At 37.9% G+C, this 22,536-nt stretch overlaps 3 protein-coding genes and 1 long non-coding RNA gene across 5 annotated transcripts in view; 3 read left to right on the forward strand and 1 right to left on the reverse strand.

Annotated features, from left to right (window-relative positions):
* Positions 1–22,536, forward strand: part of LOC116053342 (solute carrier family 12 member 3-like) — a 136,326-nt gene that overhangs the window by 113,557 nt on the left and 233 nt on the right. The window contains exon 30 of the mRNA XM_035993647.1: positions 9,761–9,780. The gene's annotated coding sequence lies outside the window, so the exon portion shown is untranslated. The remainder of the gene's footprint in view (positions 1–9,760; positions 9,781–22,536) is intronic.
* Positions 2,415–4,839, forward strand: LOC116053430 (lithostathine-1-beta). Its single transcript, XM_031304547.1, has 2 exons — positions 2,415–2,419; positions 4,515–4,839. The coding sequence occupies exons 1-2, from the start codon at positions 2,415–2,417 to the stop codon at positions 4,837–4,839; spliced, it is 330 nt and encodes a 109-aa protein (XP_031160407.1).
* LOC116053319 (solute carrier family 12 member 3-like) lies at positions 6,042–22,527 on the forward strand. 2 transcript variants are annotated; one of them, XM_031304372.2, is made up of 28 exons: positions 6,042–6,152; positions 7,715–7,895; positions 8,300–8,453; positions 8,584–8,715; positions 8,849–8,924; positions 9,375–9,470; positions 10,939–11,078; positions 11,425–11,535; positions 11,640–11,751; positions 11,875–12,005; positions 12,088–12,172; positions 13,056–13,213; positions 14,582–14,689; positions 15,095–15,218; positions 15,430–15,531; positions 15,687–15,842; positions 15,965–16,064; positions 16,207–16,318; positions 16,544–16,678; positions 16,990–17,096; positions 17,287–17,369; positions 17,489–17,557; positions 18,117–18,221; positions 19,629–19,740; positions 20,394–20,480; positions 21,096–21,231; positions 21,315–21,382; positions 22,284–22,527. In XM_031304372.2, exons 2-28 carry the CDS (start codon positions 7,756–7,758, stop codon positions 22,420–22,422), a joined length of 3,078 nt encoding a protein of 1,025 aa, XP_031160232.1. In that variant the 5' UTR covers positions 6,042–6,152; positions 7,715–7,755; the 3' UTR covers positions 22,423–22,527. The 2 variants fall into 2 exon arrangements, with proteins under 2 accessions (XP_031160232.1, XP_031160233.1); XM_031304373.2 differs by having other exon boundaries at positions 6,078–6,152; positions 7,737–7,895.
* Positions 6,948–12,318, reverse strand: LOC116053346. Its single transcript, XR_004105803.1, has 3 exons — positions 12,308–12,318; positions 7,542–7,549; positions 6,948–7,018 (listed from the first exon to the last, which is right to left on the reverse strand). It is a non-coding gene; the product is annotated as an uncharacterized LOC116053346 (long non-coding RNA).

Genomic DNA, 22,536 nt, shown 5'->3' on the forward strand with positions numbered 1-22,536 from the left:
AGGTGAAACATCTTTCTGCAGAAAGGACAACTCAGTGCAACAGAAAAACAGTCAAACTTGTCTTAAAGCTATAGTGCGTAGTTTCTGTTTCTGTCTAACCCCAACCCCCCCATGAGGAATTCTAAGTAATGAGAACAACAATGTCCGCGCGCCCCCAACCCTCCTCCATGCAGTTACTAGTAGCCAAGGAGGATATAAAAACATGATGGACTCTTCAGAAGAGGTAATTATCTTCATTCGAGCTTCAGCGCGGAAAAGTCACCGGACGACACAATCTTCTGAACATAGCCATACTGAGAAATACAGAGAGAGTTGTATGGAGCTGATAGTCTTAATTAGCTTTGTAGCATCTCATTTAGCAATGGCTTGAATGTAACGGACGTTCATTAAAGGACAATTCCGGCGCAAAACGAACCTAGGGGTTATTAACTGTTGTGTACCTACTCTGTCGCTCTCTGGGACATGTTTTCATGCTAATCGAATGAGTTTGGAGCTTTAATGAGGCTACCGCGGACCGCTGGTTAGCTTACAATGCTATTATGTAGGGCATGGGGACAGTCAAATTAAATCGCTATTTAATACCACTAAAAAGGCTCAAAACATCACCACACTTTAACGTTAGCATAATTAGGGTCCTTAAATGTGAACCGAAGCATTGACAATGTTGAAAGTGTACAGATAGTTTATTAAAAAGATAGATTATAAAGACAGTCACGTTCATGTTTACTTGCGGGAGCCATCTTGAAAACCAGTCATGACTAGTCGAATGCCGTGCAACGTGGAATTCCCATACTGTCTATGGAGATTCCACGTTGCACGGCGTTCGAGCAGAGGATTTCTTTTTTTTTCAAGTGCTCGTGGCGCCCCCCAATGACTCATGATAAAATGCCGCCCCGGGCGGTTGCCCAGGTCGCCCGTGCCAAAAACCGCCCCTGCTGTTAACCACAAGGTAAGGCTCTGCTGCTCTTTTTCTCTCTTTTTGTTATTCATTTAGGTCTAAATCTCTGCTGAAAATTTTCAGGGAGATCTGACTTTTCTCGGGCCTTAGATGTTTTATAACCAAATTACAGTTTAAACAGTTTCTTTTTGATTCTGTCAAAACTCTGACAGGCAAAATAAAATGGGATTCACCAGTTCTGCAGTTTATTTTGGAATCCTTTTCGTTGACACCAGTTGTTAAGGAAAAACTCAGGAGCAGCACAACTCATTTTACATATTTACGATTTTTGAGATGTTGATGACTTACACAGCAGGAGCATTTAATGAACACTCAATTGAGAAGAGAATTAAGCAGCCAGTTCAGTTTAACCACAATGTGTTTTTGTGCAGTGCCACCCAACTCTCTGAAGTTCCTGTCTTCCTGAAGGTGTATTTAAACTCATGCTGAAGGGCGCCACGTTTAACTGAACCTTTAAGGTAAACAACAATATTACAGGCACCGTAAACACAGATGTTAACGCCTGTTCAGTCTCTCTCTCTCTCTCTCTCTCTCTCTCTCTCTCTCTCTCACTCTCTCTTTCTGGAAAGTATGCACAGGTGTGGCAGGCCAACCGACTTTCAAAAGGTCAACCATAATTATAAATGAACAGGTTTGGTTATTAATGACATGGCTGAATATTCTCGTGCCCCGGACCTGTGACCTATGAATGACTAGTCTCATCATACCACAAGGTATTTCTGGAAATTCCACCACAGAGATGTCCACAGGGATGCACATTGCACACAAACATATAAACACTGGAAATATAGAAAAGAGAACATATCTTTGTTATGAGAGTGAGTAGAAGACAAGACAGCAAAGCACAGTGTTCTTTTTAGTGAAAGATGCAAATACAGCATTATCAAAAAGTATCGTGAAGAAAACTAAAAACGATTCATGATCAGTGCATCGACAATACAGTTGTTTCCATTTTTATTATACTACCTTACCAATTTTATCCAATTTCTTTATAACACTAAATAATGTGAAACATGGTGAAAAGATCCTAAATGACAAAATAAAATGACAAAATAAGTTGATTGGAAACACACATGTACACTGCAAACCTTTGATGTAAATGTACAGCTAAAATCTCATTTCATGTTATACATTATCATACTTTAAATGGCAATGCATTCTGGGAGAAAATAATATTACAGCACTGTCTGTGAATGTTAAAGATTATAGGTATTTACTGTTAATACCAATGCATCTTGGGAAAATAAAGGAAACTACAACCAGTATATTACTGTACATTCAAATAATACTGTAAGAAACTGTATGTCTATTTACAGGAAATTTCTTAAACTTTAAAAACAGTATGCATGCTGTAAATAAACAGTAGTTTACTGGTGAAGCTGCTGCCAGTATGTTACTGTAAATGTAAGGTGAAAAGTTTTACAGTGTAAGGTGAGGGCAAAGTTTAAAAACAACTATGGGGTTAGAGTCTATCTTTTCTCTTGTTGTTCTGTATGTACAGTATGTATGCACAGCATTTATCTGTCTACTACTTACATGGACTTCCTCTTGTCATTCAAGAGTGAGTTTTAGGTAACAAAAATTGTTTTCATATTCAAATGCTGACATTAAGGTGGCTGTTAGAGCATATAATATGTCATTGAACGCAATCTTCATCAGCACACCAAGGAGAGAAGAAATCACTAGATGTAAGTTGTGTCATTTGAGATTTTATGGTTGTCTGCATTTGTACTACTTTATTGAGTACATCTATACAATAGTATTTACAATAAAACATTCAGTATTTTACAAGAAAGGGCACAGTAGGAGCAATCACATCTGAAATAAATTCGACCTGCGTGAAGCGTGCTTGTTTTTTGTTGACATGGATTCAAAAAGTGCCTTTTGAATTCATTATAATATTCAGGTTTGATTACATGACCATCTCTTTTATGTAACAGGATCTTTGATCTACATTTGTTTTTATTTCCACGTAGTTTTTTGTTTGTTAGTTTAGTAGACATATGCCTGCATTACCCTGTAAGTTGCTTCTGTTGTTTTTGCTACCTGTTAATACAGAGTAGTAATATTACAAAGAGTATGACTGTTACTATTGTTAGTTCTGGTATGATTATCAATTGCATATTTGCCACTATCCTTTATTGCTCGTCCTTATTAGACCGCTGTGGAAACTTTTGAGATTTTTTAACTGGGCATATGTTTTTGTGTATTTCATTAAACTGAGAATCATTGTGTTTAATTCCGCTTTTGATCGTATAAAATTTGTTTTCATTCACCAAAGTATTATAGTACAGGTTGAAACTTTGACCTGCTGGTGGTGCTAGAAGAAGTATCAGATTACCAAAGTCATTAGGATTCATACTGTGGGGACCAGGAATGTCTGTACAAATGTCCATGCTTATCCATCCAATTGTTGTGATATTTCAGTCTGGGTCAATGTGGTGGACCAACAGACATTGTCATCCATAGAGCATGCCTAAAAATACGTGCTCAAAGGACATACGTGTACAGTTTAAAGTGATGCAAGTGTGTCTGTTTATTCCACAGAGCGATCAATCCAACAAATTCCATTTGAGAAGATGGTGGTTCTGGAAAAAGAATTAGCAAGATTCTCAAGATTCTCAAAACTACTGGGACCAACACACAGTGGGTTAAACCAGTTAGAAGATGAAGAACTGAGGAGAAAGACGAAGTCTGTACTGACCTGGATATACATAGGCCTGTTCAGAGACTCCTGGAGATGGTCAGATAAGACCAGTTTCTTTTTCAGACACTGGGATCCACAGTTGAAAAATAAGCCAGACAATGACAAATGTGCTGTGACCATGCTGAATGATGAAGGCAGATGGAAGGCCAAAGACTGTGTTGGAAGAAAAACCTTCTTCTGCTATGAGGGTGAATATTTTAAAAGATAGCATCACCTCTATACTTGCTGGAAACAGTCTGAAGATCCACCTGCATTTTTTTGTTTATACATGTATTTATGTAACTGATTTTGTTTCTGTACTGTACTTTCTTTCAGTGGGGAGACCTTTTTTCCCTCACTTGATTTGGTTGTTTTAATATGAAAATTGTCTGTTTATACGTGGATGGAGGGATAAGTGTCCATTTTCTATTTTGTTATGTCCCCTTTATGTTGGAGATTCTGTGTTGGGATACAGGGACGGAGTAGAAATAAAAGTCGTCTTTACATTTTACATTTAACCCGCCCAGAGACACACCACAACACTTAACATGAATTATGCTGTAAATCAAGATTTGATATCTTAAATAGCAAAACAGTAAATAGAAATACAAGTATGAAACATGTACAAAGTGATACAATATTATAACAATTCTAATAAAACATTTATTCTTATGTTACAACTGTTATGTGTTTATGGTGCCCCTGGCCAAAGGCTGCTGGTGAAAGCAAAGAGAGAGCACCCCACTGAAGCTACCCGGTCGGAGCCATAACCTAGAACAAAAAGTGATAAAAGACGCACCTAGACCCAAACACTTTCATGTGTTTGTCTCCACTTCTTCCATGTCAGATAATGTTATCCTGATCAATCAGAACCCAGAAGACCTGGGAGGATGCCTTATTTTACTGCAGAGAGCACCGCCGTGACCTGGTCTCCATCACCAACCTCAACCAGCAGAGATGGGTCCAAGAGAGAGCCAAGAAGGCCGACAGTCCCTACATCAGGCTGGGACTGCGCTACACCTGCACTCTAGATTTCTGGTTCTGGGTCAGTGACAAGGTGGTCTGCTATAAGAACTGGGACTCACATAAGTCGGATGATGACTGCGACATGTCTGGAGCCATGGACAGAGGAGGACAACGTAAGTGGTTCAAAAAGATTGACAATGAAGAGTTTAATTTCATCTGTTCAAAGTAAAAACCCTCTACTCACTGGTAGCAGGCGTTTCATTCATTTACCCACCTTGATTGCAGTGGTGTGATGTTGACACTGGGTTTATTGAATGGCATTCTGGGAAATGTAGGAATCACAACATGAGGGAGAGATATATAAAATTTCTAACAGACTTTATAGCAGATTTTATGTGACTGAGGATGTGATCCTATAACAGGTTGTTTCCTTCAACTGATTCTGATTCAGCTGAATGATCACTATTTGTTATTTTCTAAAGTTGTTATATTTTCTTTCTCTTGAAGTGTGGATCTTTTATTTATCCTGCATTGGAAAAACAATGTTGTTTATAGTCAACACTTCTGAAAGAGCTGTTGCCTCAACTCCGGACATTTAAAAATATGCATTATTATTTTTTGGAATAACACTAGTTTTACAAGCATTTTTTTGAGTGCCAGAATAAGTGGAAATACAATATTTTGAACAGAAATCCCAGAGTCAATGATGCGTAAAGCCCCCAACACATTATAAAAATGTTCATTTTTATGTCATCTTAGCATTGAAGAGTTAAATAGGGAAATATTGTGGTGTTACTCTTTCATCTTGCTGTTTTGACTTGGCAAGATTTTTGTGCTAAGCCGTAATTAATGTGACATTTTTGCTGTACGCTTCCAAGAAAATCAAAGACAAGGTTGTACTTTGAGTTTACAGTACATAGTACATACCTTTTTACTTTTTAAAATCTGTTCAGCTATGATGGAACCACCCACTTGCTCTTCTGTTTACTGCAAAACATTGCAGTGGAAAGCAAGAACATGCTTCCTGTCATTTATTTTCATATAGAATACCAGAAACTAGATATGGCAAACAAAAAATGTAATAAGTATGTAAATAAATAATAATGGTTTAGATTGGAAAAAAATATTGTCAATTGGCACTGTGTTGAAATGTTATGCATTTTCACTCAAATGTAATCTTTATTCTCATACATGAAAATGATAATGTAAAGATGTGTGAACCAATTAGTTTTAAGACCAAAATAATATTTTTTTCATAATAAATTGAGTTATTGGCTTTATTTAAAATATCTGAATTTTAGGCATACACTAATATCACTTCACAAAGAGGCAAAATTATCTTTTATTAAATATTTTACATTCCTTTCAGTGTACACAATAATAAGGTGTGTTTCCGAGAGGGGGAGGAAGCTGAGAAAGATGGGCGTGAATGTCCACTACCTTGGTGAAGGTATAAATACAAAGGGTCCCAGTGTAAAATGAAAGAGGGAACATATTCATCCATTGACAACAGCTTATTCATCTGGAATAAAAAGAACCTGTGTGAGTATAGTTAAGCCTTGTTTTTTTATTCTTTACTAAATAGCAAAATGGACAATAGACAAATGCTTATATGGGTGGAAAGTATTGAAAAGTACTGAAATTGGTGATGCCACAATTTCCTATTGCAGCCCATGTCCAGGGGAGACACTGCATCTGAATGGGGAAAATATTTTAATTAACAGATATCTCCATGAAACTTCCCCAGTTGATTATGTAAATTAGTACAATCTTTTTTTGTATTACAAGTGTTCTGAACTGTTATGTTTAATTATGCAAAATACACATTATCTTATTAAATATGTGCTATAAATAAAGTTGTTTCTTAACCATACCCCACAAGACTCCATTTATCAGTCACATCAGACACAAAAACATGGGACAATAGGGTCCTGGTTACAGCGTTCTCACTCAATACTGGACCACAGATTTTAAAAGATTTCAAGATTTTAAAGATTTTGTTTACATTAGTCACTTAGATGCATGTTGGAAATACCGAAATACCTTGATGCCAATTAGCAAATATTTAATTAGATACTGTCTCTTTTGCTAAATTGAACATAAAAGTTCAGAAAACTTGTAATATAAAAAAATATTGCCTTAATGTAAATAATAAGCTGGGAAAGTTTCATGGTGATATCTGTTAGTTAAAATATTTCCCTATTCACCTATAGTGTCTCCCCTCAACATGGGCTGCAATGGGTAATTGGCATCACCAATTTCCATATTTTTCAATAATTTCCACCACTTGGATCTCTTAGGACTTTTTCTATGATATGATATGATATAGAGGATACCTTTATGAGACTAGATCAGTTGAAGGAGTTTCTGTTGCAATTTGTGTGAGGTCATGTTGCATAATGCCTGCACTATTGGCCAGTGGGGACACTGCTAAGGGTTGAACACATAATGCAACCCTTTGTAACGATGTATTTTGGTTGATTAATGTATTGACTGATTGATTAAAATTAATTTAATGTAAAAGAAAACAGAAAAGGTCATATAGAAAATAATGATATTACACAAAATAGAAAGCATAGAGATAAATAACAAACACTTGATAATATATTTTTTTTGGACGTGTTCGAAAAAGAGTGGGAAGAAGTATACACTTATTTAATCCCACGCCTTCTCTATTCATCCATCATTATTGTTGATTAGTTAACAAGCTTCCTCAGGCATTTTTTTTAAAACTCATCCAAATATTTAGTTTTACATACTTAAAAAATACAATTTATCTCTCATGTATTATTATCAAATAAACAATCAATCAATCAAATATATTATAATTTCTTAAACATGTATTTAATTTAGTCAAAGTATGAGCTCATGATGATTATCTATTTTAGTATCAAGTTGCCAAGAGAACTTCTGACTTTGGAGTCCATTGACCTACCAGTCTAGTCAGGATTGAACTAAAACTACCTTAGTAGGGTCCAAGTGAGGCTGCATGACTTGGTAACAGTTAGATACACACATGGTCACTGTTAGAGGACAGAAGTGGCATCTTTTAGGACACTTGCCAATAATTTCTTTTTTTAATAAATTGTTTATCATCCTGTCAGCCCTTTTCCCCATACTGCACAGGAGTCAGTAAGACGTGCCGATGGGGCAGTTAACATCCAAACGTGGTGGGTTGCACCCGGGCGTCCCCAACGTCCAATTCTCAACCAATGACGAAGGACCTCCCAGGTACTCTTCACACGGGCTTCCTCCAACCATCGTCATCTCGGACGTTGAGTCAAGGTTTGTGTTGTTAACTTCTAGTGTCCACTTTTACTTTACAAATCAACTGGTGTATCCTTTATTCCATATTGGTGATAGTTTAAGGGTTAACTGTAATTTCAGTAATTCCTTGTTGTCTAACACTACAAATTGATTATTTCATTTTTTAAATTTGAGTCAAAGTAATTAATAACTTTTATATTTCATGGTGTCCTGAGAAAGTTAACCTAAAATCTTATAGATACTTAGCCCATTACTGTGGCATTTTTATGTCTATGTCATGATAGGTAGGCCTAAGTGGACCATTAAAGGAACTGCAGCTCACGACAATTACTAATAACCTTCAGCATTTACTGCAATATTTGCTCAAATGTTTTTCTGTTTGTTTAAAAATAACACTTTTGCTTGGACCTCCTAATTAACAGTGCATCAGAGCGCCGCGGCTCGAGGGTAGAGCTGCGGAGATCTTCCGTCTACAGCACGTTAGACCTGGTACCACAACTGGGGCATTACACCCGCACGCTTCACCAGCAGACGGGGAGCCGACCATCTCTTGATGCTCTCCGCAAGGCATTTGAGGTAATTTGTTTTAGCCTTTGAGAAACACATCTCACATCATCTAACTTGTGAATGATTTCTCATTCCCACCATCATTATCATTAAGCAAATTTAAAATATTTTTTCTTTGTAAAAACTGTTTTTTACTTAGGAGAAGGAGGCGGGTATAGAGGTCCCCACCACAGACTCAGGAGATGGCAGTCTGCCAGACAGTGGAACTGAACCGTCAAAAGCTCCACCAAAGAAAGCTCCTGCTAGATTTGGCTGGTTTATTGGAGTCATGGTAAGCAATACGTCTGTGTATTTGAATGTACATACAGACTTCATATGCTAATTATTTCAATTCTGTTAACACTTGATATGAAACAATCTTACAGACATCTTGCTGAGCTGTTTTTATTGAACTTTTGTCACAGATGCGTTGCATGCTGAATATTTGGGGAGTCATCTTGTTTCTGCGCGTAACAGTGATCACTTCTCAGGCAGGCATTGGTGAGTTCATTCATCCCTTCATACCATACATTAGTCCCTTTCCATCCTCTGTTTTGTGGCTTGTAACACTCCATTGCATCACTCTCACCATCTCATCTAGGACTTCATTCGATTTACCTTTACATTATTATATTTACATTATGTTGCATGAGAATAATATGTGCATATGTACATTGCTGACAGTTTTACCTCAGATGCTGGTGGTTTATATACTTGCTGTTTTTGATAACTTCTAGTGCTCCATGTTATACAATATCCAAAGCATGTATGATTGAAAAGAAATATGCATCTACATTGCATCCCTGTGGTCATGTAGAGGCAAACATTTGCAGAAATAGACTTCTCTCACAAAGATGGAGAGACAGGCCTTGAAACCAAAAAATCAATACCTATGTAGTAGTCTATGGCTACTATGTCTGTAGTATCATGAATTTTCATTTTTCTCATCAGTGTTGATGTGGGTTATTATCGGGTTGTCTGTTATGGTGACCACAATAACTGGCCTCTCCATTTCTGCCATCGCCACCAACGGGAGAGTGGCCTCAGGTCAGTCACTTCCTGTGTCTCAAAATGGGTGAAAAGTCAAGTGTAGCCCACATATCCCCAATTTAGTCAGGGAAGGGCCCTGAGTTTGTTAATTCAGTTAACATAATTAACGTTAAAGTAATGTTGTCGTATTTTTTATTATTTTTTTATTTAACCTTGATTTAACCAGGTAGGCTGTTGAAAACAGGTTCTCATTTGCACTGGCGACCTGGCCAGGAAAAGCATAAGCGTGCAAGACAACATACAGTTTCACATTCAATACAATACAAGAATACAGAATACAATAGGCTACATAAAGTGCAGATTAAGTAGGCATTACATAGCCGGCGCAAAGTGAGGTGTAAGTCGATGGATATGCGAAAGTGATATAGTAATAACACAATATACATCAACAGACAGTCTATATCACTGCTGAGATGTAGTAAAGAGTCAAAATACAGTTAGTGCAAATTGTGGTCTAGTTAGTGATGTAGATCAGTTTATACAGTATATATAGCTTACACTTTTAAACTTCTTGAGTTCCTTTAATCGCTGCTAATCAACAGTAACCACTATTATTAGGCTAAGTTTAATTCACCCACTTCAATCAATGAATTGTTATCACATTTAAGGATTTAGCATATTGTAACGAGATACGTGTATCTCGTATTTTACATTATAAAACCTTATGCACATTGGCTTGGATACCTCTCAGGGAATAACCAAACATTACACTGGAATCAGTTTAAGAGACAATTACCGTCTAATTGTTACTTTGGAATGACAAAATAAACATGAAAGAAAATTATCCTCCTTTAAGCTTCGCTTTTTTCTTTCCCTTCAATAACTAGAGTTACAGCAAAACAATAATAATTATCTTCAACTGGAAACAATTACTGCATAATAATGTGTTCCCTTTAGCTGGAAACACACACTAACTTAATTTCTTACCTTAAATTCCAGTTCACACTTAACTTACCAAGCACACACACACAGACACAAACAAGATGGCAGATATTAGAATAACAAACCCCGTTGCAGGCCTGATGCGACCCTGGGTTTGGGTTAGGGGTTTTGTCTGCTTCACTCAACAGAGCAATAAAATAAAGTGTGGTACCTTGGTGAATAGTTCAAAATCCAATCTTCAGCTTTTACTAGTCTCTTTGTCTCCGGTAAAGAACGAGATGGCAAGCAGGTACCCAAAGACGCCGTTGTCTCTCCCTGATATTCTAATGTGTTTCCTCAGGTTTTTTATGTTTCTAAAACGCTGAAGGCGAAGCGTTAGCTGGGTTAGCTACGGTGGCTAAGAGTGCATTCCATTTCCTAATGAATACTAACAAAATACACTCAAAAAAATATATAGATAAAAAAATATGTAAATGTATAACTTTATAATTCATTGCTTTGTGCTTAATTTGCCCCTGCTCAAAACTACAGATATACAGTCTTCTATGATAACAACCTTGTCTCTGTTCCCCAACATTTTCAGGGGGGACATATTTCATGATCTCCCGCTCTCTGGGTTATGAACTTGGTGCCCCAATTGGGTTAGTCTTTTCCTTCGCCAACGCTCTGGCCTGTGCGCTCAACACCGTTGGCTTTTCAATTGTGGTCAAGGATCTAATGCGGGTATGTAATATGTTTCAACTAAGAAAATAGATGCATGATAGTTTTCTTTTACTGTTTTATAGCGTTTCCTTTGTATTGTTCTTAAAGCACTTTGTTACTTTGCTCTCTAAAAGGTGCCATATTTACTACATTTTTTATTTCTTCCTTTGTAAGCTGGCAAGAATAATTTAAAAACCTGAAATGAATGAAAGAGTATTTATTAAAAGGTATATATGTATATGAAATGTGAACACAAATATTGTAACTGTTAAGCAGAGGCCCGATTATATTTACGCAAAATGTACTTGCATATATTTTCATATTTTTTGGTTTCTTATGTGTGAATACTGTGGTTATATTGATGTAGGATTATAATACCACCATTGTCGATGACGTGAATGATGTCCGAATTATTGGCGTGATCACATTAGTTATTCTTCTGATGATTGTATTGGCTGGAATGGAGTGGGAGTCCAAGGTAAGCACATTCTGACACCTCTAACTTTATTTGCTTACTACCTTATACTTCTTATCATATGTTTTTCCTTTTTTTTCTTCTTCCCCATGTGTCGTTGTCTTCAGACTCAGATTTTGTTCTTTATAATTCTCTTGGTCTCATTTTCCGACTACTTGGTGGGCACAATCATCCCGCCCTCTCAAGAGAAACAGGCCAAAGGCATCTTTCGATACAACAGTGAGTTCAGGCTTCTCAGGACAAACTACTGTCTTTAATTACAGCATGTCATCAGTTTTAAAATATATGTTATATAGTTTTTTCAGAGGACAGTAAAGTGTTTTTGTTGTTGCCTGTCACCAGAGGACATCTTCATTTCGAACCTGACACCAGATTGGAGAGGACCTGACGGCAACTTTTTCCGGATGTTTTCTATTTTCTTTCCCGGTGCCACTGGCATCCTGTCTGGAGTCAACATCTGTGGCGACCTCAAAGTATGATGAAGAAGGCAGAGAGATACTTCTTAAAAAAAAAAGACTACATAAATCTTGACTTCTGTATGGTTTCCTTTTGCAGGACCCTGCTTCTGCTATCCCCAAAGGCACCCTAGGGGCCATTTTCTTTACTACACTCTCCTATCTAGTTCTTTCTGTAACTTCTGGTAAGCTAATCATTTAACATGTTTTTATGTAGTATTTTGTTACATCCCCTTTGATGGTACCGGGGACAATAACAATTAAAATGAGTGACAGTCAGTGCTGAAGTAAATATTAGTGTTTATTTTACATTTTATAACTACATTTTTAATGTAGTTAAAACGTTTACAAAAGGTGGATGAATGAAATTGATATAACAAATCCAGGCCTAAGTCATCTTTAGCTCTTAAAGCAAAACACAAACCAAAAGACCTAGCATACTTCTCTAACAAAAGTGCTTAACAAAACCTACAGGGGTGCCGCCGACCACTAAACCTGTGTATCTAGACAAAGTTAACCCTGAACGTAAAACTCACTTACAGTCCTCAACCTTCAACCAAATACAAGTTTAGATGCAACTCAACCACATCTCAGCCATCAGAAAGTTTGGAGTGTTAACTCTCCTCAGGTGTGCTCCTTTTATTGACGGCCTTGAATGCTGATTGGCCAACTCAAAACCTGAGGGAACCAATGACCTGCATTACCGGCTGCACAGGTGGAAATCAATCATCAATTCCACACCTTGAGAGAAAACCTAGTGGGGAAGTAAAAGAAAAAGAGAAAGGGAGATAAATGCATACAGCAGGCACTTTGCTACTCTGCCTAGCATGTAACATATGTATTTGCTTCTCATTTGATTTGTTTAATTATCTGAACTAGTAGGGATTATTTAGGAGGTTGATTTTTGAGTTAGGTTGGTTTGGGTGGAGGGACAGGAGGCATGGAGCCTGAGGTTTTATCACTCATGTTAAGGGCAGTGTCATATACCAACGCATATACTGCATTAGCATGTGAGGGCTGATGGGCTCAAAATGGTAGGAAAATATTTACCTCTTTATCTTCCCCCAGGTGCGAGTGTGGTGCGGGACGCCTCTGGTAATATGAGTGACTTTGTCGGTGGAAACATTACTAGCGACTGTGTGGGTCTGGGATGTCAGTTTGGCTGGAACTTCACAAAGTGCACCTTGTCACAGACTTGTAAATTTGGTCTGGCCAACACTTCAAAGGTACCACTCAATCCTTCTGCCTATCATGGAATAAAAATATTTTTTTATTATTTTATTATCCAAAACTTACTGGGTTTGTAAAGGAGCCAGTTTTCCTTAAAGTGGCTACGAGGAACTTGTAGTTTGTGTTGATGCTAGTGGCCCCTTTGGACAAAAGCGTTTTTTTACCACACCTGCTGTCTTAAAGATCGTTGTAGCACATTATTGGAAAACAGTGTGTCCACATTTAAACCTTTTAAACATGAATATTGTGTTAATGATTCAAAAATCATTACCCAAGGATAGTAACAACACTAACAAAGACAAAAATAATGTGCGTCCACGTGAGAAAACAATGTATTACCCACTGTAGATTACTGAGTTAGCGTTACCTGGAGGTCATATAGTTGCAAATAATGTTTTGCTTAAGACAGAAAATCATTAATTTACACTAACAGAATACGTTGCATGATGCATTGTTGCATATTCAAATGTTGCAAACGGTAACTTGGCCTTCTTTGGATGTATCATGAGCTAAACCAGGTGTCACTGTGCCGAAGCATTAGCAGGAGTTTGTTGTAGCAACCAACGTAATAGTAATTTAACTTTATTTTTATATAGTGCCTTTCATGAAACCCAAGGATGCTTAAAACAAGTACAGGGGGACAAAAAGAAAATTAGTAGGCTAACACAAACAAAAATGAAAATAAATAAAAACTGGGCACTAAATGCAAAGGGGGTGTAATTTCATGTAATGTTAGGCTACTGACGTACAACCACGTCTCGCATTGCAAGTTATTTTATAAAGGAAAAAGACATATACATACCTGTCTAGAAGGAAGAGGGCCAATTCAGGGTCGGTTTTAAATCCTTTACAATCCCATAATTGTCTCCATCTGTTGAAAGACCGACCAAGGTTGACTCGGGTTTCGCCCATCATCTGTCACTCTCCCTATTAGCTTTTAGTTGTTTTTTGTTTAATTTCCTTTTTTTCTGTCATGGCCCTGCCCCAGTATCAGCCATAACTACAACAGATAACTTCTAAAGTATAATTAGAATTCAATTAGGTGTTTATAAACAAATCTCCTGCTAGTTTTACTACTAAAACACAGGCTTGTGTTACACTGAAATCTGTGACTCATCAAAATGAGTGACTGTAGAGCCAGTTTACCTGCTGTAAATCATTTTGTGACTTTGGGGGAAAAATCAGACCAGGGCAAAGGCATTATTAAAAACTATATATTTTAATAGCGATCTTTTTACTGTTTGCCTTGTTTGAAATTGAAATGGTTTCAGAAACATTTAAAAGTTTCTTGTAGCTACTTTAAATCACAAGTGATTATATAAAATGTGATAACAATATTAATTCTTAATGACTATTCCAAACAGGTAATGGGCCTACTATCAGGTTCGTACTACCTCATCATTGCTGGTGTCTTTGCAGCCACCTTGTCATCTGCTCTTGGCTTCCTCGTCTCCGCTCCTAAAGTCTTTCAGGTGAGAAACCACAGCCAAACCCTGATGTAAATTGGCCTGTTAGATCTATTTTAGTCTGGCTCACGGGATGTACATTGCTGGGATAAAGTTTGTGATGAACAATGTTTTAAGGATGTATTACATTGTTGAACTGCCAGACTATGGCCACAATGACAGAGAAGACGAGAGTCAAATCTGATACATACATTAACCTGTAAATGCTGCTGAAAAGTTGTTGTTATTATTATTATTATTATTATTATAATAGCTTTTTATGATACTGGGAAAGTAATCTCTCAAAAGGGCAACATCATAATAAAACAAGTTTTAAATGCTTTATATCTATACTAACATATGTATAAATGTAGTCAAATCTAACATGATGCACATATTAAATAGCATTTTACTTTCTGCTTTATCTGCCAGTGTCTGTGCAAAGACAAGATATACCCATACATTGGAGTCTTTGCAAAGGGCTATGGAAAAAATAATGAGCCATTCCGTGCCTATATACTCTGCTTCTTCATTGCTGTGGGCCTCGTTCTCATTGGTGGGTGTGATCTAATACTGTAACTGTTTTGTTATTGGAAGTATTGATTCCGTATTTGTTTTTGTATGCTAAAAATGTGTTTTTGTTCTAGCTATGATTTAAATATTCCAATAAAGAGAAAAAAAGTTTCCATAACTTTGTAATTATCTTTATAGCTTTTAGATTTGTAATGTGTACCGATTGATTGACTTTCTCTCCTGTATCGTAACAGGTGACCTGAACACCATCGCAGCCTTGAACTCCAACTTATTCATGTGTTCCTACGCCCTCATCAACTTCAGCTGCTTTCACGCTTCATTCACAAATGCTCCAGGTGAGTTACCTGTTTGTCATTGCCTTCTAAAACGACTCATTTGAGCTTTTCTGTCTGGCCACTGCTATGGCTAAGGTTTAGGGTTATGGAAACGGTATAACGTTACCATTAAGTTAACGTGTGTCTCCTGTTTACATCCCCCCCCCCCCCTTTAGGTTGGAGGCCAATGTTTCATTACTACAATAAATGGCTAGCTTTATTTGCAGCAGCGATCGCTGTGCTGCTGATGTTCCTATTTACCTGGTGGGCTGCTCTCTTCGTCCTTAGCTTCATGGCTATCTTGTTTATATACGTCACCTACAACAAGCCAAGTAGGTCCAAAACAAAAACGTTGTAATGCAACTATGTTCTGATGAGACTAGCCTGGCTTATATTAAAGAGTGAACAAGTCAGTGTGATATTACCTGACTTATGTGTGTTTTGATATCCACAGACGTGAACTGGGGTTCATCAGTCCAGGCAGGTTCATACAACATGGCATTGTCATACTCTGTCGCTTTATCTAGTGTCAACGATCATGTCAAAAATTTTAGGTGAGTGACCCAAGGCCTCAGTTATATCATTGTAATATTCCTAGACTTCTTTCTGTAATGTGTCTAATCCAATTTACTCAAATTTGATCTCATGCTTCTCAGTGAGTAGAAAAGTAGTGTATTTACCCTCATGTTCCTTCAGACCGCAATGTCTGGTCCTAACTGGGCCACCAAACCAGCGACCAGCCCTGGTGGACTTTGTTGATTCCTTTACCAAACACGCAAGCCTCATGATCTGTGGAGACATAATCATGGTCAGTCATTTCATCTCAAAAGTTTTGTTAGCGAAAGGAAAATAAGAGAAGCAGAGTACAAGTACAAAGACAACAAAATGCAGTTATAGTTGTATTTATATCATTGTATTGAAGAAATTACCCAATCCTCCTTACAGTAGCTTTTCATCAGACAATTTTTACTGGTCGTGTTTAATGTCTTCATTTTGCTTTTATGTCTTTTATTGAATCTCCTTGTCCTTTAAGAATCAGGACAGACAGACTCGGCTACAGGATGATACAGATCGTTTGGTAAAGTGGATGAACAAGAGGAAGGTGCGCTCCTTTTATTCTCCTTTCACTGCTGACAGCCTCAGAGTTGGAGCTCGGAACTTGCTACAGGTAAAACATAATGTAATAAACACATCATGTGGGAAATTACTACAGCTTCAATCGATCAACATTTGCTGGGGATTAATCTGACTCCTGTTTTAAGATGACAACCTGTCATCCTCGTAATTTTGTCTTTTTCATATTTTTATCTGTTCGTATTACAGTAGGACACGTCATCTATTGGGTGCTAAATATAACTTTCAATAGAACATTTAAACTTCCTCTTACTCACATAGTATTGCTACGTATTTTGTCTGTTTTTATTTGTATTTTATGAAACCTTAAATACAATTTATCTTCTCATTTGACATTTTCTTAAGGCTTCTGGTCTTGGCAAGCTGAAGCCCAACATTCTGGTCCTGGGCTTCAAGTCAAACTGGAGGGACAGTTCTCCTGAAAGCATTGAAGATTATATCAACACCATATAGTAAGTGTAGTTAAAGAAATCATTAAAAAACAATGTTTACTTTTTTTCTTGGTTTTACGGTCATTGAAGGATTAGACAGCTCTTTATATTGAATTTAAAAAGTCATTGTTGTCACTATAGTGCCTAAAGGTGCAGTTAGAATTTCTACTTTAAAACTCCCATTTTAACTTCCTTTTCTTCTTTTCTGTAGCGATACCTTCGACACTAACTACTCTTTATGTATCTTGAGGATGGTGGAAGGACTGGATGTCTCTGACCAGTTTGATTTTGAAGGTTAGTAATCCAGACTTTATAATCCTTTTCTTTATTTCATCTGCATGCTTTCCTACAACATGACATATTTCTATAATATTTAAAACAAAATGGTTAAGGATGCAATGTCTGTCTTCCAGTGAACCAGGGTTTTGAGCCAGAGGAATCTGTTGAAAAAGAGGACCAGCAATCTTCTGAGAAGAAACCCGGTGAGCACACAGACACATCAGAATACAATATTTTGAGGACATTGTATTGACTTACATCCACTACTGAAGAATGATCTGTACCATGAAATCCTAACCAATCCAAATCTAACTCTGACTTAAAAAGAAAACCATGAAAGGGATCCCTCGTAGTGATGAACCTACAGAGAGTTATCACCAGAATATGTTGGCGCCCCTCGGTTTGCAGCGCTTTGATTTAGCTGTCTAACCATAACTTTACTGGGTTCACTCTCAAGGCTCTCATAGTGCCTTTTTTTTGTTTTAAGTGAAAAAATCCACTGTACACCTGAGCAGACACACACAGTTAGCAACTACATGGTGAACATTGTGAAGCATTTAGCAGCTAAGGAGCCAGATATTTCCCTGAGGAGTTGGTAGAGACGAAAGGCGAAGCTAAAAACGCCACCACTTCGTAAATATACTGTATTACAGTATTTTTACTATATTGGGACACCTCAGACTGCATTATTGCTTCATAATACTATTCATTGTAATTATTAATATTGCCCCTGCAACTCACTCTCTCCTTTTGCTGTTCCAGCTGACGACATCCCCGATGAAGACAAAAGTGATCAGATCAAGACAGTGTTTCAGATTGACCAGGGGAAGAAGACCATCGACATCTACTGGATAGCAGATGATGGAGGTTTGATCTGACAAAACAAGCACAATACATGACCTGTTGGTAATCTGTGATAATCAATATAATTGTAATATATTATTATATGGGTGAACTGGGAACATCTCACAACTCACACCTCTGGCAGAGCTTTTCTGGCATCCCTGTGGAGGTTGGGTGCATTGATCGTCATCAATTTTCCTGGTGGAACTCACTGAGGTAGTCAAACAACTCCACAGTGACGAAGCCCCGGGGATTGATGAGGTCCATCCAGAAATGCTGAAAGCTTTGGGTGTGGAAGAGGTGTCATGGATGACACGCCTTCTCAACATTGCCTGGAAGTCTGTGCCTAAGGGGTGACAGACCGGGGTGATGGTTCCCATGTTCAAAAAGGGGGGGCCACAGAGTGTCTGCCAAATACAGGGTTATAATCACACTTCTCAGCCTCCCTGGTAAAGTCTACTCCATGGTGCTGAAAAGGAAAGTTTGGCCAGTAGTCGAACCTCAGATTGAAGAGGAACAATGCTCTATCCTGATCGTGAAACAATGAACGAATGACCGGTGACAATGTGCTTTGTCACCAATCCTGTTTGTGATATTCATGGACAGGGTATTGAGGCGTAGTCGTGGCAGGGACGAAATGCGGTTCGGTGGGCTGGGGATCTCATTGCTGCTTTATTCTGAAGATGTGGTCCTGATGGCATCATTGGTCTGTGAGAGGGCACTCACTAGAATCAGAGAATTGTGGACAATATTACATTCACTTTACCACACCATTGAAAAGAAGAAAAGAGAGCTGAGCCAAAAATCAAAGCTCTCCATCTACCAGTCAATTTTCATTCCTACCCTCTATTGTTATGAAGGCTGGGTCATGACAGAAAGAACAAGATTCCGGGTACAAGTGGCCAAAATGGGTTTTCTCAGGAGAGTGGCTGATGTTTCCCTTAGAGAGAGAGTGAGAAGCTCAATCATCCGTGAGGAAATAGAGCTGCTGCTCCTTGAGTCAAAAGAAGTCATCTGAGGTAAGGAAAGGCAAATGGTAAGAATGGGCATCTGGTAAAGATGCCCTCTGGGCGCCTCCCTAGGGAGGTGTTCCAGGCACGTCCAGCTGGGAGGAGGCCTTGGGGAAGACCCAGGACTAGGTGGAGGGGTTATATTTCCTCCCTTGCCTGGGAACGCTTTGGGATCCCCCAGTCAGAGCTGGTTAATGTGGCCCGGGAAAGGGAAGTTTGGGGTTGCCTGTGGGAGTTGCTGCCCCCGTGACCCAACCATGGATAAGACGATGGATGGATGGATATAATATAATATATATTTTTACAGCGTAGTTTTAGTACAATAATGGTCAGTGGACACAAGGAGGAGCTAACTCTGTCTGACACTGTGGGCTTAAATCATCTTTCTTAGCTGCAGTATTTCTCTTTCTTATCTTTTAAGGTCTGACTCTGCTGGTGCCTTACCTCCTCACCAGGAGAAAACGATGGCAAAACTGTAAGGTCAGGGTCTTCATCGTAGGAGACGAACAAAACATGGAGGAAAGCCGCACAGAGTATGTATTCTTTGTTTTACCTTCTGGGATAAGTGAATAATAATTAATAATAATGTAACACTATAAAAGCCCATCCAGGTGCACACCAAGAACAGTAAAATAAAAAAAGGTCTTGGTCCTGCCCCTCTACTTTTTCACTTTTTCTGAGCTACAGAATAGCTACACAATGCACCTATTTGAAATTAAATATCAGTACTCAATATTCAGTCAAGTAATGTTGGAAAAGTAAGAAGGAAATTGGTACGCATGTAACAACGCAAGTAATACTGACTAAAATTAACTATTCTCCTCCTACAAAACTCCATATATGTACATATATGTGTGTACAGTATTGGAAATGGTGGAATACATTCCTTGATAATCTGCAGTCCAGCGGAAAATTTGATTTGGACTTGTAATGATCTGCATTTATACAGTTGTATCTATTTTTGAACCACAGTTTTATATTAAATCACATTTTTTATTTAGGCAAATTTGATTATTCATGCAGGTTGATTGGATTGTAAACTGCTAGATTTCTGCAGTATTTTTTGCCATCCATTTACATTTCATCCCGAAATTCAGGCTTCATGGAGACTGTTGTGTATAAAATGCATTATGGTAATGCATTATGGTAACTGATGTGCTGAGACTTTGACTGTTGTTTCTTTTAGGATGCTTCGTCTTCTGGATCGGTTTCGTTTTGGTTTTAAGGACGTTACAGTCATGACGGACAGCGAGAAGCATCCACAGGCCAAGAAGTATGTACGGGAAACCTCTGCATTCACTGTCACAACACACACTAAAATTGGAACAGTTGTACTGAAACAGGAATGGATCAGTCTATAATAACAGGCATGTCATGTTCACTGTTTTAGGTATACCTTTTTTGTGAACAAACAAATTACAAAACATTAAAGCCACTATGTGCTGTACTTCTAGACTCTGGTGCCCTGAGTGGAAGCAAGTGAGCTAAAACACTTAAGCAATGCATCTGGTTCGTCCAATGTTACTGTGATGTCCATGTCAAATAAAATGTAATCTAATCTACTTTCCAGGGTTGACATCCCCATGGATTTTTCCATACACAAACACATACGATCACATAAAGATGTTTGTTTAAAATAAGACAAATAAACCTCAATGGGCTTTTAATGCTCTTGAAATATTTCACTCTATGGTATTCATAATAATAATAAATAATCAGCCCTGGAAATTTCACCTAAACTTGTCCATCATGAATGGCCGACAGACTTAGTGTTTTACAAATTTTAAGAGGTCTTTGAACTTTCAACGACCAATACTTTATTATTTCTGTCTTTCATCGCACACTGACTTCTGTCCTTTTTTTTCTTTTTCTTCTTGCTGCTTTTAAGCCTTGAAAGGTTTGAGGACAGTGTCGCCTCCTTCAGATTATATGATGAACAGCAGGATGGTGTCTTAGCTCAGGAACTGAGAGAAAACGCTCCATGGAAAATATCAGACAAAGAGTTTGAGGCCTTCAGACAAAAGGTGTGTGTGTGTGTGTGTGTGTGTGTGTGTGTGTGTGTGTGTGAGAGAGTGAGATGTCTAAAATTAATTTCCCTCCTTCCCAGTCTGAGACCAAAGTGAAGCTGAATGAAATCATCCGGAGGAATTCAATATATGCTGGTCTCGTGGTTGTGTGAGTACACAGTTTACATTATCACTTCAGGTTAATGAAAATATTACATCAAGGCAGTTTGGCCATGTCAGTTTGACATTTTTTAGATATTTTGGGGATGCTCCCCCTCGTCTTCTTAGGAAGTGAAAACAAAAAGTAGATGCATGCTGTACATGAGAACATTTTAAGTCTATTAATTTATAGCATTTGTTAAAAAATAAATAAGTTCTCCCATGAAGACATAGTTTATATTCTTACAACTGTCTTTTACAGCATTGTCATTCATTAGTCTGTTTTTAACCAGCATCCACTGGGTGCCCCCAGGAAGAGTTATAGTGGTTGAAAAGTATGTTAATAAACAATTATATGTGGTCTTAACCCTACATTATAGTGAGTTATAAACCATTTAATAAATGTTTATATAGTGTGTATAAATGCTGAAGCATTAAGATTTCTCTTGATTGGAACTAAGGGGCCTAGCCGTGTGTAATATAATACAACATAATAATGATAGTTTAACTTATTTGGATATTTTCAACCGCAACCATCATTCTTTGTTTAATTGAGTCAGTGTCTGAATAGAACACAGCATAATTTATAAAACTGTGAGAGGTCTTGATCATGTTCTCTTCTAGTTTAGTCTAAGGCTATGTAATATAGATTTATGCCATACTGTAGGTGAAACATGCATACAGGCCTTTCTATCAGCTTTAGGAGATGAAAACAGAACATCGTCTGATTTCCACAGGGATGCAAAATTCTGCATAAAAATCCACAACCCACCACCATGGGTTCGCTACAAACCACAGCATGCACAAATTTGACATTTGTACATATTTTCCCCATAAGTCAAGTATAAGAGCAGTCTCTGTTTTTGTCGTGCAGTTTTGGTATGCTTATGTAAATGCTGTGCTTTTTCCAGGAGCCTTCCAGTGCCACACAGCGACTGCACTAGTGCTCTGTACATGGCCTGGCTGGATACTCTGACCTGTGGCCTCCACTGCCCTGTGGTGCTGATACGAGGAAACCAGGAGGATGTGCTCACTTTCTACTGCCAGTGAATGAATGAATGGTCTTACAGGGATGGACACTAAATTAAGCCACACTAACCTAAGAAGTTAAAAAATAAAAATGTGCATGCGATTGGTGCCAAGGGTTAAAAAAAACTTATTTTT

This window comes from Sander lucioperca, chromosome 17, assembly GCF_008315115.2.
Source record: "Sander lucioperca isolate FBNREF2018 chromosome 17, SLUC_FBN_1.2, whole genome shotgun sequence".
Classification (NCBI taxonomy): domain Eukaryota; kingdom Metazoa; phylum Chordata; class Actinopteri; order Perciformes; family Percidae; genus Sander; species Sander lucioperca.